The 16,866-nt window shown below is 48.3% G+C and overlaps 1 protein-coding gene and 1 long non-coding RNA gene across 2 annotated transcripts in view; both read left to right on the plus strand.

The window, feature by feature from the left end:
• LOC308579958 overlaps positions 1-16,866 on the plus strand; it is a 57,727-nt gene that overhangs the window by 9,209 nt on the left and 31,652 nt on the right. The gene's annotated exons all lie outside the window — the stretch shown is intronic.
• Positions 8,759-12,020, plus strand: POU4F3 (POU class 4 homeobox 3; the record flags this gene model as incomplete). The annotated part of the gene is made up of 2 exons (XM_081181095.1): positions 8,759-8,878; positions 9,164-12,020. 2 exons carry the CDS (start codon positions 8,759-8,761, stop codon positions 10,154-10,156), a joined length of 1,113 nt encoding a protein of 370 aa, XP_081037221.1. The 3' UTR covers positions 10,157-12,020.

Raw genomic sequence — 16,866 nt, forward strand, 5'->3', positions numbered from 1 at the left:
TCCAAGGTGATTGGATGTGCTTCTGAATAGGGTTTTCACCCTTGAATAGGTAACTCACAGAGTAATCCAACTCCTAATACATCCAGCTGAACAAGTTTTGGATGGAGTGGTGGTATGCCTTTGCCACTGGTAGGGAAGCCCCACTATGGAGAAGCACTCCAATGTGCCTGCCCAAGAAGTAGGTGGGAGGAAGCTACCAATGTGACTTTCCTCACCAGCAGTAGCCAGTAGAACTCCCCTAAACAGGGCACATTGGAGACAGGGAGAGGCAAGGCCGGACTGGCACAGGATCCACCAAGGGTACCGACTTGACCCCCACATTGCAGGGATGCATCAGGTGACGCATCACATGACACATCATGTGATGCATCCTGCCCCCACCTAGTGCGCTGACTCGCTTGCCAGGTCAGGACACACAGGTGTCCAGGTCTCGTACACTGGGTGGGGAGTGGGGGGCACAGAGCTGGGCTCTACACTCTGCCTCCTCCTCCCCTTGTGATATTGGTGGAGAGGAGGCAGAGCGGGCCACAGGGTTTTAGGGGAGCCCAGCCCCCTGCTTGAAAAATGGGGGGGCTGAAGACCCCTCAGCCCCCACCACCTGGAATGCCTGGGATCCACTAGATCCTGTGTCAAGTTCACTGCCTGGCAGTTTATTTCCTGCCTGCTTACCTCCCACTCTCTCTGGCACAAGCGGCAGGGCTGTAGAAGTGGTTTGGAAAAAAACCTCTAAGCAGAAAATGTATCTACGATTGGCATAAAAAATTTGAAACTACGGGTGGTGCAAACGTAGAAGTCCTGGATGAACATGTGTATTGGAAGAAGTTGATAGTGTTTGCACAGCCATTCAATGAAGCCCAGGAAAATCAACGTGGAGAATGAGTTGCATTGGGGCAGAAATGGATTATGGGTTCGATATGTGTTGTGTGACAAAGGGTGCACACATAGAACATCTGTGACTGTTTCTAAAAAAAACTTTAAACATTCCCCTACAATTCTGTTACAGGTAACATAAGACATATTACATTCTTTTTTATAGTGTGTTGACTGTATACTTCATTATGAATCACCCTGTATATATGAAGGCACCAGAAACATAAACATTTGTGGAAAGTGTTTTTTTAGGCTACAACCCTATGCATACTTGCTTGGAAGTAAGCCTCATTGAAATCTTTTGGAATTACTCTCAGCAAACCTACCCAAGTGCACCACACCACCAGCAAACCAATTGATCCAAAGTTCATAATGAAATTTTATCTTCTTCAAAATTCTACTCATGCAGCTGGTTGCAGAGAATTTGTAAGGTGGCAAGGTGAAGTAAAATTCTTTAGGTTAGGAAAGATAGGACCGTCTCTCCTGGTATGCCCCACAGAGGACCTTAAGGTCTATAAATAACAACATTTTGGAGGTACCGAGCCAGTGTGGTGTGGTTAAGAGCGGTAGACTCCTAATCTGGGGAACCGGGTTCGCGTCTCCGCTCCTCCACATGCAGCTGCTGGGTGACCTTGGGCCAGTCACACTTCCTTGAAGTCTCTCAGCCCCACTCACCTCACAGAGTGTTTGTTGTGGGGAAGGAAGGGAAAGGAGAATGTTAGCCGCTTTGAGACTCCTTAAAGGGAGTGAAAGGCGGGATATCAAATCCAAACTCTTCTTCTTCTTCTTCAATGAGGTTAGATTGGTTTCAGCTAGGGCCAGGGCCTTTTCAGCACTGGCCCCGACTTGGTGGAATGCTCTGCCACAAGAGACTAGGGCCCTGCAGGATTTGACATCTTTCCGCAGGGCCTGCAAGACAAAACTGTTCCGCCTGGCCTTCAGCTTAGACTCACTCTGACCCCTTATATGGGATTTGGCATATAAATTTTCCCTTGGCTTTTTTGCTGGCCCAGGTAGGACCAGCATGGATAGCTGGCTCAAGTGAATATCTGATGTTTCAGATATTCAGTTACCTGCAACAGTACCAAAGTACCCAGTTTAGGAACCAAACTGGCCCCTAGAGCACATCAAGAGCAATAGGATATTGGGTCAGGCAAAACAACTAAGGTGATTTAATGCATCTGATTGCTTGAACAGGATGTATAATGTGTGCCTGACACATGGAAAGAGAAATCATGTCAATGCTATACACTTTGAACTATGAGGCAAAATATTCTGGGTCCCACGTTTTGTTGTTTCCTTAGTTGTAAAGTTTAACTATAAAGAGAGTCTTCCATTATACAACTGCCTGTTTCCTCCTAATCTCTGAACTGGGTCAGATAATAAAATGATTTATGTGAAAAGATCCATAAACTTTTCATATAATTTTGTGTTTGGAGTGAGTTCACTGGAGCATTGTCAGGGTGTTGTTTATTTCCTCCTCCTTCATCTCCTCCCTCCAGAAAGACCATCAATAATTTACTGGGAGGAGAATGATCTCTCAAGTTGGTTGCAGCTTTCCTTTTATTCATGTGAACAGAGTTGCTTGATGGCCAGCCATCTGGGTCTTTAACTTGTTCCTGTTTATGGTTTTGAACTTTTCTGTTTGTGGGGTTTAGACAAACCAGAAGGAGCCAGAAAGGTTTGATTTGATTTGATTTTTTAAACCTCATGCAATAAAGAGTCAGCTCAGTTAGATGGAGCAGTCCATGCCTAAAAAGAAAATCAGTCAAGCCAAAATTCATAAATTCATTCATTCATTCAGGGAGGCAGGAAGCACTTGGGTGGAATTCTTATCAGAAAACAAAGAGTGACTGACAAGAGATTTGTTCCAAGTGAATATCATATATGAGCCTTCAGTGTTTATCTGGAATGTGTCTTTAAAACAGTGCCTTGTTTTTGAGACCCCTATAAAAATATGCTTTATTAAAATGGCCTCTCATCTTATGCCCCAGCCCCAGTAATCTTAGTTAAAGGGACATTTTAAGTCCTTGTGCATGAAACTGAAGATCAAGTGTCAGTTTCATTATCTGAATAGCTGGCAGTGGCTGGCTGAGCAGGAGAAACCTATTGCTAAGGGCTCTTGTATGCAATCCTACATTTCCCCTTTTATTTACTTACTTTAACTCACAAGTTCCAAATAGCAGGAGGGTTAAGCAAAAAGACAAAGGCCTGCCATTTATCCATCTATTAATTACCTCTAGCATGGTAGGGCCGTCTGTAAATACAGTGCTACTTTAGATAAAACTTTCATGCAGCTATTTAGGCCCTTTGAAATATAAATGATTTCCTTTAAATTTTTTATCATAAATCAAGGCATGGAGCTATGCGACAACACACTGATTCCCCCCCTGTTGGGAGGAAGCTCTCTCTCGCTCGCTCTCTGCCTTTTGCCTTTCAAAGCCTAGTTCATGTTCCACTTCCAATTGCCTGGCTCTAAGGCTTGATGGGAAGTGATGGCGTGCTGCAGTCTTGTCATCAGGCCCTCTGCTCCTTGGGCTGCCTTGTCATGTTGCCAGCAGATCTAAGGAATTTAAAGGGGGAAAGAAAGGGGGCAGGGAGGTAGTGCTTTAATGGCCCTGTACCAGCAGAGAACAGAGAGATGCTGCTGGACTCGCTGTGGAGAGGTGACCGCCCTATCCCGTAATCCTTACCAAGGCCTCTTTGTCTGGCTTTTGAAAATCTCCCCAGACCCCTCACTGGTCCTGCTTCCCACCCTGGGTATCTTTTGCCTGGCTTGAATGTCTCCTTGAACTCTGATAAGGCCTCTTTGTGTATTATAATGATTTGATCATATGTGTCATAATATGTTTTTGAGACCTGTTTGTTTCCTTGTGATGATGAGGGGCTATAACCTGTATTTGGTTGAGCGGTAAAAACTGATGAAGGTTTAGGCCTCTTGGATAGAGGATAGAGCTCTCTCTCTCTCTCTCTCTCTCTCTCTCTCTCTCTCTCTGGGTGTGTGTGTGTGTGTGTGTGTAGAAACTAGCCTACTGTCACCAAGATAAACTTTACCTTTGTGGCTCTGTCCACTTTTGCCACTGGCTCCTCTCACAACTGGTATGTCGCCTCCATAAGGGAATGTGGCCCTCAGGGTGAAAAATGTCCCCCCCCCCCATTAACAGCACCAGGCAAATAGTGTTTTAAGATTGCCTGGGTCTTTTAACACTACGTTAGTTACATTAATTTTATGCTGGGATTTTATTGCTGTTGTTTCCTGTTTCAGTATATTTTACTGTACATGATTCCACATTTGGTAAGCTTTTCCAAGAGCTTCAGCTGAAGAGCGGCTAATATGTTTCTGGAAAGAAGGCAGGCAGGCGGCCAATTATACTCGGCTCCTTCCCATAGGCGCCGACTCCATGGGGCTTGAGGGGGCTCGAGCCCCCTCAAAAAATTTTTTGGGGGGGCTCAGCCCCCCCAATAATCTCGGGCGCCAGGGGCGGGGGCTCCTGCCTCGCTGCTTCGCAGCACCACCGCCACTGCCAAGGCACTGCCGGGGGAATTTCCTTCCTCCTGGCGGTTTCAGCCCCCGCGAGAACAGGAGAATCCCGACTGGCCACACCTCCCAGCCAGCCAATCGGCTGGCTGGGGGGGGCGTGGCTTGCCCTATTTAGGGCCGGAGCCACTTTATTTGCATATTCATGAGCTTATTTATTATTCATGAGCTTTCCCGGGCCCCCCCAATATTTTTTCTAAGTCCGCGTCCCTGCTCCTTCCTGGATTTTGGCTGGTTGTGATCCATGTCCTGTCTCCACAGAGGCCTGAGCAGGCAACAGAGTGAGAACTGGGATGGAGAATGGACCGCTAGATATTCCTCCAGTTTTTAGTAACTGGAAATGCTATGTCAAGGAGAGGAAACCTGTGAATCTCCAGATGTTGTAGGACTCCTGCTCCCATCAGCCTTGGCCAGCATAGCCCATAGTCAGGAATAATGAGAATTGTACTCCTGGAGTATCTGGAGAGACACATGTTCCCCTGTCCTTGTTGCTGGTGGTGACAATTTAAGATTGGGCAACCCCACTACAAGAACATTAAAAAAAAACCTCTGGGATCAATTAGTATGAATGGATTGTTTTATTTCTTTGTTTCTATAGCATGACAACCAAGGTGGCATACATGGGGCAGGATTAAACTAATGAGTGCTGTCAGTGAAAGGGAAAGTGCAATGGGGCTTTTGCCCTCTCCGCCTTCCACATGTCCCTGCATGCCTGTTTTCCACCCCACCCCCAAAATTGGCTCAGGAGAACCTCCAGAACAGTGTGCAGGGGGAGGAGAGAGGAGATTGTACACTCTTACATTAACCAGAGATGCTTCAGTCATTATTGGCATCTGTTTGTCTCTAGAGATAATGGAGTGCACCCAGGGACGCGGACTTAGAAAAAATATTGGGGGGGCCCGGGAAAGCTCATGAATAATAAATAAGCTCATGAATATGCAAATAAAGTGGCTCCGGCCCTAAATAGGGCAAGCCACGCCCCCCCAGCCAGCCGATTGGCTGGCTGGGAGGTGTGGCCAGTCGGGATTCCCCTGTTCTCGCGGGATTTCCGGCAGTGCCTCCGATTAGGGCGCGCGGCTGGCTGGCTGGCGAAGGAGCAGGTGAGGAGGAGGCGGGGGACGGCGGCGGCGCTCTGCTGGAAGGGCGCCCGCCCGAGATTATTGGGGGGGCTGAGCCCCCCCCAAATTTTTTTTGAGGGGGCTCGAGCCCCCTCAAGCCCCATGGAGTCGGCGCCTATGAGTGCACCTCTGGGGATGAAGTCAAACCACTGCATTAGCAGCACCAGGGTGCAAGCCTGGGCAGCGTCTATGGAGGTCCTGGGTTGCTCAGCCTCACTGATGTGGTCCAAAGGAAACCAGAGCAACATATTTAGCACCAACTTGGCTGCAGGAGTTGCCGGAGGGAGGTGTACAAGACGTCATCCAACCATCTTAGGGACTCCACTCCAAATTTGTGTAGGGTTTACTCCTTCGACTTTTTTTCTCCTGAAGATATCTCTCAAGGCAACAGAGGTTTGGTATCTGATTTTTCATTCTCCTAGATAGGCTAACCTCTCAGATTGACAAGACTCATCTGCCTCTCACTTCCCCCTACAGCACATGCAGAAACCTCCTTCTTGACCATTGGTCTTGTCCTTTCAATCTGCTGGAGCCTGTCTTCACAAGCAGGGGATATTCCCAAACTCATTGAGGGTTTGAGAACCATTGGCTACCCTCACCTCAGACAGAGGGGAAGTGGCAAGAGCTGCACCCATGGATCCCAAAGGTGGAATGACAGCACCCTGTTGCCTCCCCCCCATCACTGCTCCTCACCAAGCACTGCTTCTGCCTCCTGGATGGCAACTGCGGGGGCAGCTGATACTCCTAGGAATTGTGTGGTAAAGGGTTGGGTTTGGCTGTGTGGCCTCTAGTAGCTGATCCTGGCTGTACATCTGGGAGTGCACAACTGAGAGGGGGTGCCTGAGAGTGCCCCCTTACAAACCACATGAATTCCTCCAGCCTGGAATCAGACTGTGTTCCTCTCCTCCCCCCCCCCCACTGCCCCAAATACTTTGTGGTTCCTTCCCTTGTGGTGCCCTGTGCTGGCTGTGAGCTGCTTCCCTTTGCCCTGGCGGCAGCTCTGAACATCTGGCTGCTCTAACCTGGGGCACCTGTTGCGTTACTCTGCTGTGCTCGCTTGCCACACAGTTCCAGGAGTGAGACAGATGGGAGAAAATTTGGACAGCTTTTGTTAGCCAGGAGGGAGAACTAGATCCCCTTCACAACAAAGAGGTGATGAAGATTCTCCCTCCCGGCTTCCAAGCTCTAATGGGGCAGAGACTAGAAGTTCCTGGGCAAAACAGGTTCCCGCAGGTTGTAGTAGTTGGCTGGATACCTACTGGGATGGTTTTAAGAGAGGATTATACAAATCCTTATGTATAAGGTTATCCATTACTCCTAGCCATGATGGCGATGTGTGTCAGGGACTGGCTGGGAAGCACCAGTTGGGAATCCCATGGGAACCCCCAGAGGAAGAAGGCTCAGAGCCAGGGTATTGGTGGTGGGACAATGATGCGTGGTCAGGGGGAAGGAAGAGCAGACAAACTCTTTTCTAGGTTGACCTAACCTGTCCCACAGTGCTTATGTACACAGTTGCATAAGTTCCCCATAATCGGTCAACAACCCTTGCTAACCAACCCCCAGTAACAGGTCTTCCCCATCTGCCCATTTTCAGGAGGTATTTTTCTCTGCGAGGTGTTTCCCCAGCTAAGCAGCCACACAAGTCATCACAGGAAAGTCTACCTACCATTCAAGGAAAGAGTTTCTGCACTGCTAGGTTCTTAGAAACCGACCGAAGAGAAGCACTAAACATACTTTATCCTTCATTAAAAGAATCAGAGATTTGTGCAGCTGTCAAAAAAGAAAAAGAAGAAAAGAAACAAAAAAAGCATTTAAGATCAATGCATTTAATAGATTCAGATTATGACACCCAGGATATAGAAAACATCTGGAACCCATAGGCATTTTTTTGCGGCTGGGGAGAAGAACCAGCAGGGCCCTAGATGAGTAGAGATTTCCTTGGACCTGAGTCAAATTTTGTGCAAACAGGTCCCACCTTCATGAAAGAAATATGGGCACTGGTAGTGTGGGGGGATGGGGGGCAGCTGCCCTCTAGATCAAGTAAAACAATAGAAATGCTTAACTGACTGACCAATTGCATGAGTTCTGACCCCCAACAAAGTCCTGCCCTCCCCCCAAGAATCCTGGATACGCCCATGACTGGTAGGTAGACAAGCAAGAGAAAGTGTTTATTTATTAGGACTTGGGGTGCAGAGCCAAGGTATGCATGTAGAGGCAATGGGGCGGGGTGTGCACGCGATTTAACAAAAGGGTGTTCGTTATTCCAGGGTAATTTCTCTTCTGTGCGTAGTGATTAGAGTATCAGAGTAGTCTTGGGGAGGCTTCAAATCCCCACTAGGCCAGAATTTGATCCTGGACTGGTGTCTGTCTGTCTCTCTGCCGAACCTTACCTGTTGTAGTTGTGAAGATAAAAGAGAGGCGTAACCCATGTATGTTGCCTGGGAGGAAAGCTATGTTATAATATATCCGTTATATATAAAATAGGCTCATCCAGCAGATCTTGCAAAAGACGCGGTTCTTTTCCAAGCCTTCAAATTATTATTATTCTGCTGTTGGAAAAAAAAGAATAGCTCAGTTGCCTAGACTGCAAAGTGATGATAACTCCAAAGTTGCAGGTTGGATCTCTGTATGGGACAGATGCATATTCCGGCATTGCAGGGGGTTGGACTAGATGACCCTCAGGCTCCCAACTCTACAATTCTATGATTTGAAACTCGGGCCCGAGCCCCTCTGGAGCTGGAAAAAAACGTACGGAGCGCCAAAACTGGCCAGGTTTGTCGCCTTGGGACGGTGCGCATTTAGCTGCTTTCTTCGTCCTGGCCAGTTCTCCGGCCTCTTAACGCGCTGCCAGAAAGGAATCCCCGTCAGAGCCGACAGGGCGGCCTTTTAAAAAATGCCTTTTGGCAGGATCCTTCCCAGCGCCTTAGCTGGGGACCCCCTGCTCTCCTCCTGCTTGGCTCCCATCCCTGGGGCTCCCCCCCCCCTTCCCTCTTGGCCGGCACCAGCAGTAGCAGCAGCACGCGTGCGCACAGGGTGCTGGTCCCATGGCAGGCAAGGCTTGTAAGATGAGTGAAGAAGCCGAGGTGGAAGCAGGCGCGGGGCGGGGGGGCCGAGGCGCAGCGCCGTGGCAAGGGAAGCGTTGTCCTTGAGCACCGCTCACTTTGACAGGCGCCCGCCAGAGAACCAAGGCGGCCTCGATGCCCGACGCCGCGTCCCGGCCAGGTGCGCCAAGATGCTGGGCATGAACGCCAAGGCGCCTTTCGGCGTGCACCCTGCCCTGCAGGAAGCCAAGTTCGCCAGCCTGCACTCCAGCTCGGAGGCGATGCGCCGCGTGTGCCTGCCAGCCCCGCAGGTACGTAGACGGAGCCTCGCGACTGCTCGAAGGCACATTTTCTGACAGGCCCGGCTTAATGTTTTTTTCATGTCTCCTGCACAATCTCTCTCCCTCTCCCTCTCTCCCCCTCCCTCTCTCTGATCCACATGTCTGTTCCAGCAAAGCATCTTGCGCCTTCATATTAATTTTTATGACCTGAGCTTTGAGAAGAGGAATCTCTGTGCTTGAGAGAGAGAAAATGTGTTTGAATGCCGACTTGACGGTATTCCCCACTGACGGCGCTCTGCGCGTTCTTGCTTGCAGCTGCAGGGCAATATATTCGGGAGCTTTGATGAGAGTCTGCTGGCCCGCGCGGAAGCTCTGGCGGCGGTGGACCTGGTCTCGCACGGCAAGAGCCATCCTTTCAAACCCGACGCCACCTACCATACCATGAGCAGCGTCCCCTGCACGTCGGCGGCGTCCAGCTCCTCGCCCCCCGTGGCCATCTCGGCGCCCTCGCACCACCATCACCACCACCACGCGCAACATCCTCACCATCACCCGCACCATCCCCACCCGCACCACCACGCCGGGGCGCAGCACCAAAGCCTCGACGGCGGAGACCTCCTGGAGCACCTCTCTCCCGCGCTGCTGGGCGGCCCCGAGCCGGGCGCGGTGCTGGCCGGCCCCATGCACCCTCACGCGCACCCACACCTGGGCGCAGCCATGGGCCACCTCCACCAAGCCATGGCGAGCATGGCACACGCTCCTCCGCCGCCGCCTCCCTCGACGGCCCCGGTGCAGGCTCCCCACGCGGGTTTGCCTTGCCTGGGCGACGTGGAGTCGGACCCTCGCGAGCTGGAGGCGTTCGCCGAGCGCTTCAAGCAGCGGCGCATCAAGCTGGGCGTGACCCAAGCCGATGTGGGCGCGGCGCTGGCCAGCCTGAAGCTGCCCGGCGTCGGCTCGCTGAGCCAGAGCACCATCTGCCGCTTCGAGTCGCTCACGCTGTCGCACAACAATATGATTGCGCTCAAGCCCGTTTTGCAAGCGTGGCTCGACGAGGCCGAGGCCGCCTGTCGCGAGAGGAGCGCGCAGGCCGAGCTGTTGCGCGGCGCCGAGCGCAAGCGCAAGCGCACGTCCATCGCGGCGCCCGAGAAGCGCTCGCTGGAAGCTTACTTCGCGTTGCAGCCGCGCCCGTCGTCCGAGAAGATCGCCGCCATCGCCGACAAGCTGGAGCTCAAGAAGAACGTCGTGCGCGTCTGGTTCTGCAACCAGAGGCAGAAGCAGAAGCGCATGAAGTACTCGGCGGGGCACTGAGAACGCAAGGTGCACCAAAGACCATAGATCACATACATATATCTATAGCTATATCTATATAGATCTCTATAGATGTTGCTCGACGGCAACAGGGAGCGGAATAAATGGACAGCCCTACCGAGCCACAAAGCCATGGACCTTAACCAACCAACAAACGCTTCCTTCTTTTCCTCTGGCCACCGGCCGCCTGGTTTATTTATTTATATTTATATTATTATTATTATTTATTAATTAATTGCTTATTAATTATTTCCATCATCATCATTCAGTTGGCACAGCTTACTGTTGTTCCTCGCTGCGGGAGCGGCTGCAAATCAAAACTACCAACCGGCCTATCCATCCAAAATAAAACGCGCGCGCACACAAAAAGTTTGTTTCTCCCCCAACCTCCAAGCCATCTTTCCCCGTTTCATCCTTCTGGGTTTCTCTTTTCACCCGAGTGTGTGTCTTCTGGCGTCCTAGAGAGTGTATGAAGCGTGCCATTTTTGTTGGAAGAGTTTAAACTCTAGAGGTATTGATTTCTTTTTTTAAAAAAATTAAAATAAAAAATGACACAATAAGAACGGCAGTGGTAGATGCAGTTCGGAGGGGGAATCAACCGCATCTGGATTTATGCAGAGAGAGGTGGGGGAAAGAGAGAGGACCGGGAGAGAAGGGAATGAAGATTTATTCAGATTTTGTGGATTTGTATCGGTGGGCAGGGGGAGGCTATTTTCTGAAAGTCCGCTATTGTAATTTGAAGCCAGGTTTGGGTAGTTTTTGTTGCTCCACCGCCTTTTACATGCTTGGTCAATTGCATGCTGTGGATAACTTAAAAAAACAAAACAAAACCCGATTCCTTCTTAAAAAGCGGAGGTGGGCCGAGCTTTGTTTTTAACAGCAAAATGGCTTGGTCTTATTTTTCACACACACACACGCATGCCTCTCTCCAGATGCAGTATAGTTCGTTGTTTCTTGGGTGAGGAGAGAGGAAGGAAGAGGGGGTTATCTGAAATAAATCCATGCCGAATGGAAATCTTTGTTGGGGAGTGGGGGAACTTGCATTCCCCACCCTCCATCAGCGACTCGTGGATGCGTTTACTTTTTTATTTCCAAACACGTGTTGAAAGATCATACTGAGCCAGCAGCAAGTAATAGATTTTTGCCTGAGGTGAGCCACTGCATCCACATGGCGTAACGTGTCTGCCCACCCCCACCCCCCACCGGCCAAAAGGCACCTCATCCCGGTCAAAAAGTAAAACTCCCCTTCTAGTAAGGAAAACTTTCACCCGCACAGGACGATCTGCAACACTAACTGCATAAAAGCTCATTGGAACTGGAGTTTAGTGGGTCTAGCAGGCTTGAGATCCGAGCTCTTTCACTTGAGTCTGTTGAGTCTGAGTGACTTTAAAAGAAAAACAACAATAGATGTGAGACTTTTCATTGCACCTCCGAAAAGAGTTTACTTTTGGCCCACTGCGGAACCCATTTTGAACTGAAGACAGTCCCGCAGGAGTTTTTAAAATATAGCTGTCAGTCCTCGTCCGGGCTTTGATCTAAACATGTTTCTGCACTAAGTAAAGAGTTCTTTTTGCAAAATGTGTTGTCTGTATTTGTATCCGCCCCTCTCCTTGGAAAATTTATATTTCCTCCCTGGAATTGGGGCATTTTGTTCACTCCTGTCATCTCTACAGCTTTCTCTTTGTCACTAACTTTCTGCCCCTGCCTCCCTGGAAAGACATTCTGAAATTTCTCAAATAAAAGAAGCTTTATTTTTCAACCTGAACTGAAGTTTTTTTTTCCCTCCCCCACCCCCACGACCGTTTTGTGGGTTGATCTTGTGGTTGATCTTGCTTTCTGTTTAGATGGAGAAGTGTGGGGGTCAGGGAGAAACATTTTTAGGCGCGCTAAAATGTTTCAGTGAAGCGAGTAATATTTGTGCCAGAAAAGAGAGTGGCACATCTTGCCTGACGAAGAGTTCTGGAGAAGGTGAAAGCTTGCCACGCTTTTGTGACATTGTGGTTGACCCCAATATAAATATTGCTGAACTAGATTTTCCAAATATTTTCCTATACGATGTACTCCGAGTTCAGAGGGGCTAACTCATCGGAAAAGCGTTACAGGGTTGCTGCGATAGGGGTCAAGCCGTTCCTTAAGATTATTGTATGTACTGTATTGCGTTATACCTAATTTCGGCCCGCATAATCTTCCTAGAAAACCAGTTCTTTCTTCACATTATATCATACTTTGACTGTTAATGATAACACTTAATTCTCATCCCTACATCTGACGTATTTTTGTTTTGATGCATTTATTACCGCTGTTCCCACGTGCAAACTTTTTTATTGGATGGTCAATGTTTTGGGGAGAGAGAGACAGAGAGACAGAGAGAGAGAGGTACTCTAATATAACAACATCTCTTGCCAAAATCTTAAAACTTTCTTGTGGTAAAACCTACAGAGCCCACTAATGGTGAAAATAATTTCGCAGTTCATTAAAAAAAATAATCAAATTTTATCGCTGTTCATTAAAAAATAAAACAAAATACCGGACGGATTGTTTTTGTAATAAAGTTTAGCCGAAGCCCTTCTCAGCAGGACAAGGACGGAACTTCTTTGTCTGAAGTTCCATTGAGAAGCAAAGAAATCGCTCAAAACAACTGTATCAAAGGTTGATTTGGAATTCTGCTTAAAAGGAAAGTAGGGCTTTTGTTTATAAATCCCCGAAGCACCTTAAAGGATTAAAAATTAATGCTCGAACCGCAGCGATCTTCGGAATGTCTCGCCCTTGCATATCAATGAATATCCAGCAACAAAACTCCGACCACATTCTACTTCCTTTGAAAAAATAACAAGAAAAGCTCCTTACTGAGTGGTTTTTTAAAAGTTTTTTTTTTTTAGTCCCATGAAGAAAATCGTAAGAAAGAGCATTAAACTCTCCTTCAACGCCCTGGTTTCATTTTGTTTTCTCAGCGAGCCCCAATGATTTCCCCCAATCAAATGTCCTTTAATAATAAATGCCCTTGTGTCATTACATTATATTGTGGGTTCTGAAATTTTAAAATAAGGTTGATGCAATATTAATTGGATAACGTGGTATAAAAGGGGCAGAAAGCAATGCTGCCTGCATCCTGTCTTTGCTATCCGCTTGGATTTCAAGAAATACCCTTTTCAGGGTTGGTGGCGGTTGTTTTTATTTAAGAAACAAACTAACAGGTAAGAGGCATTTAATGATTTTAACATTCCTGGTTACTTAGCCTGCTGCATTGCTGTATTTTGAACGTAGCCTCCTGTATTATTTGGTTTTTTGTGCCCCCCCTCTTTATTATAATCTGCCTTCCTCGTGCTTCCCCCGCTCGTGAGACTTTTCTTCTTCGATTTTCTAGGTAAACATCCAGTTTCTATGAGGATTTGCTTTAATAGAATCGCGTTCAATTTTAAGATAGGCTTAACAAATTCTCTAGTTCTCGCTCTCTTTCTTCGGATACGATCCCGGGAACTGAAGAGTTTCCCCAAAGTCTCATGTCAACAGAAACAGATTTTTGAAACTTTTTTGAAACCCAGTTGGCCTTCCAAAGTTGATGTTCTCAATTTCAGCACCTGAACAGCTCCCTGCATAGACAGACTGTCCATTTTTTAAAAAAACTGTTACTATAAAGCCAACCTCAGGGCATTCCACTTCAAGAACGCAACTTTCTTCTCCACGGAGTTTCCCAGATTTAATCCTGAGAATGTGCTTTTGGAAGGGATTTCTTGATGTACGTCCCTTTAAAAAACCTCATCTTTTATTGATGAACAGCTGTTGTACTTTATTAGCTTCTTCGTTTCTTGTGTGGGTTGCCACGAACCGCGCTGCGCTACATTTAGCCTGTCTTACAAAGGCAGGCAGGCAAGCCGACTGCTACTTACACTGGGTTAGAAAACAGGAGAGGGGAATGACGCGGGCGATGGTTTCTCATTGACTGTTGCCGGATATAGCTTGCAGTTTGGTGAGTTTTATATTGCCCATCGGGCGGATGTTTCGGGAAGCAAGTTCCGAACTTATCAGATAAAGCAGAACAAAAGCGATTCTGGGAAAGAGAGAGAGACTCAGAAAAACACACACACACACACACAGAGAGAGAGAGAGAGAGAGAGAGAGAGAGAGAGAGAGAGAGGTGTCTGTTACCCTTCTTAATTTTTAACACGTGCAGAATAGTGCCAACTGCCTATGTTAAAGGACTTGTAATTGGACAATAAATGTCTTATGCCTGGATTTTGATTAGTTGTCTTGAGGGGCCCCTGTCCATTCTTCTGCTATAGGTTCCCATGCATTTTCATTCCGATGTAAGCGCAGGCGGGAGCTTGTCCTTCAGTCTCTTTTTTACCCCGAGTCCCATCGTGCAGAGTGAAGGCTTGTCTTCCCTTTCCACCCACAATTTCCCATGCGGTGATGAAATCAGTCTCAGCATCTTCCAGCTTCTGTGCACTTTTTGTTTGTTTGTTTGTTTACGTGTCCAACATCTAAGTCTCGTACATGCCTACTTAGAAGTAAGCCCCGCTCATAAGGATGCAAAAGGGTTGCAACTCAGAGGGCCAGAATCTATCTAGCAGCTGGTTTCTGTGTATGAAGAGAAAGAATTCAGAACTACTTCTTCTTCTTCTTCTTCTTCTTCTTCTTCTTCTTCTTCTTCTTCTTCTTCTTCTCCTTCTCCTTCTCCTTCTCCTTCTCCTTCTCCTTCTCCTTCTCCTTCTCCTTCTTCTTCTATCAATGTCTTGTGATGGGCTACAAAAAACTATGATACGTTCGTTCCTGCCGATATTTCTCGTTCCCCTCAGTTGCTTTATAAAGTAGAAGGAAACAGTAGAATGATCTCTCTCTCTCATAATATGGTGGCCGATGTGAGTGTGCAGATGCTATTCCTCCTATCACGCCTTTCCCCTCTCGCTTTTTCATTGAATAATCGAATTGTAGAGCTGAACTATGCAGGACTCTTTGGCCCAACGTGGGGTCCGAACTCACAACACTGAAATTAAGAGTCTCATGTTCTACCGACCCAGAGAACCATATACAGTACCGAGTCAGACAGTACATGGTCTGTCTCGACTGACGCGCAGCGGCCAGGCAGGGTTGTCTCCCAGTCTAGCTCCGCTGCCTGGAGAGGCCGGGAAGGAACATGGGACCTTCTGCATCCAAGATTGATGCTCTACCAACGGACCAGGGGCCTGACTCAGCAGAAGGAAGGGCTCCTATGCTCCTTCCTCTGTGTGTGACTCTCCGAGTCCTGCGGGCCTGCTTGCCTCCTCCCTTGCGAATCCACTGAGTGATCGCGTCTCATACACCAAGGGGGCGGAGGGCTCCCCCCACCCTTCCCCCACCTCGCCACTCGCTGCCCGAATCAGCCCCTCCCAAGTCACCTCCCCTCCTAATTGCCTCTGCTCCTCTGGGCCAGCCGGGGCTAGAGTCGCGCTGGGGGATCTGATCAATTAGTCATTAAGCGGCTCCATTAGCTTCCTGATAGAAACGCCCCGTGTCAGTTTCCTTGTTTGTGAATGAAAGCATTCATTATGAGCGCCGCGGAGGGGCAGGGCGGCGGGAACCTGATCCGGCCAGGCGGGAGGGGAGCGGGGAAGGGGACCCAGCGCACAGGCAGCGCCATTCCATCCCGAAAGGAAGGCTTCCTTTGACCAGAACTTCCAGCCGAGCGTCTTCTGGTCTCTTCTTCCAAGCCAGACGCGAGAAGAACGAGGCTGCCATTCCCCACACCCCACTCCTTGAAAAAGAAGCCCTGCGGAACTCATAGGGACTTGAGGAAACATGTCCCAGCCATAACAGGAGAAGCGATTATGGGTTAAGTTAGGACGTTTTAAAAATCCAATTGGACCATTGATTCGTTCTTCGTCAGAAGTCCATGAACTTTGAAAAGGCTTCCTGCTTGCCTGGATGTAGGATAGACTCTATCCGATAGAGTAGGTGGGTGGTCTGTAGAAACTAGCCTACTGGACAAAGGTGAATTTTTTCACCTGCCTTCCACTGGCATGTGGTCCCTGGAAGTCGCCCAGAAGGGAATCATGGTCCACCGTCTGAAAAAGGTTCTCCGACTCTGTTTTATTCAATATTAATAACATCTACCAAATAGGCCTATATTTTAGAGAGCAGAGAACTTGCAGGGTTTGTTTTATTTTGGTCATGGCGAGTCTAAGTGCTGTCTGAGGCAGAAAATCTTAATGTCGCTCCTATTTCCATTAACTAATGGAACACAGCAACAACACCAACACACACACACACACAGAGAGAAATTATCCACAATAAACCCTACTGGATCTAAGGGGGACTGTGGAAGAACTCTCCTTGGTAGATTGTGCCCTCTGGGTCAGAAAGATCTGTCTGTCACACTGCCAAACTTTAGTGGCACCCAAATATGCCATTTGAATCAGTCGCTCTGCTTTGCTTCCTGATAGAGACTGCCTCTGCTTTTGGTGCTCTTCTTGCAAAACTGAGAGACAGTGAGGTATAGTGCTTAGGGTGTTAAGAGTAAGGCCTCAGAGTCCAGGGTTCAAGCCATGAAGCTCACTGGGTGAACTTGGGCCAGGCTCCATATCAAAGCCTAGCCTACCTCACACAGTTGTTGTGAGGATGAAATGGGAGAGAGGGAGAACCAGTTACGCTGCTCTTAGCACTTTAAAGAAAGGGTGGGGTATACATGAAATAAATGAATAGATTGGGAGACACAACACAGAATCTTGTGTATG

This window comes from Podarcis bocagei, assembly GCF_964188305.1.
Source record: "Podarcis bocagei genome assembly, chromosome: 2".
Classification (NCBI taxonomy): Eukaryota; Metazoa; Chordata; class Lepidosauria; order Squamata; family Lacertidae; genus Podarcis; species Podarcis bocagei.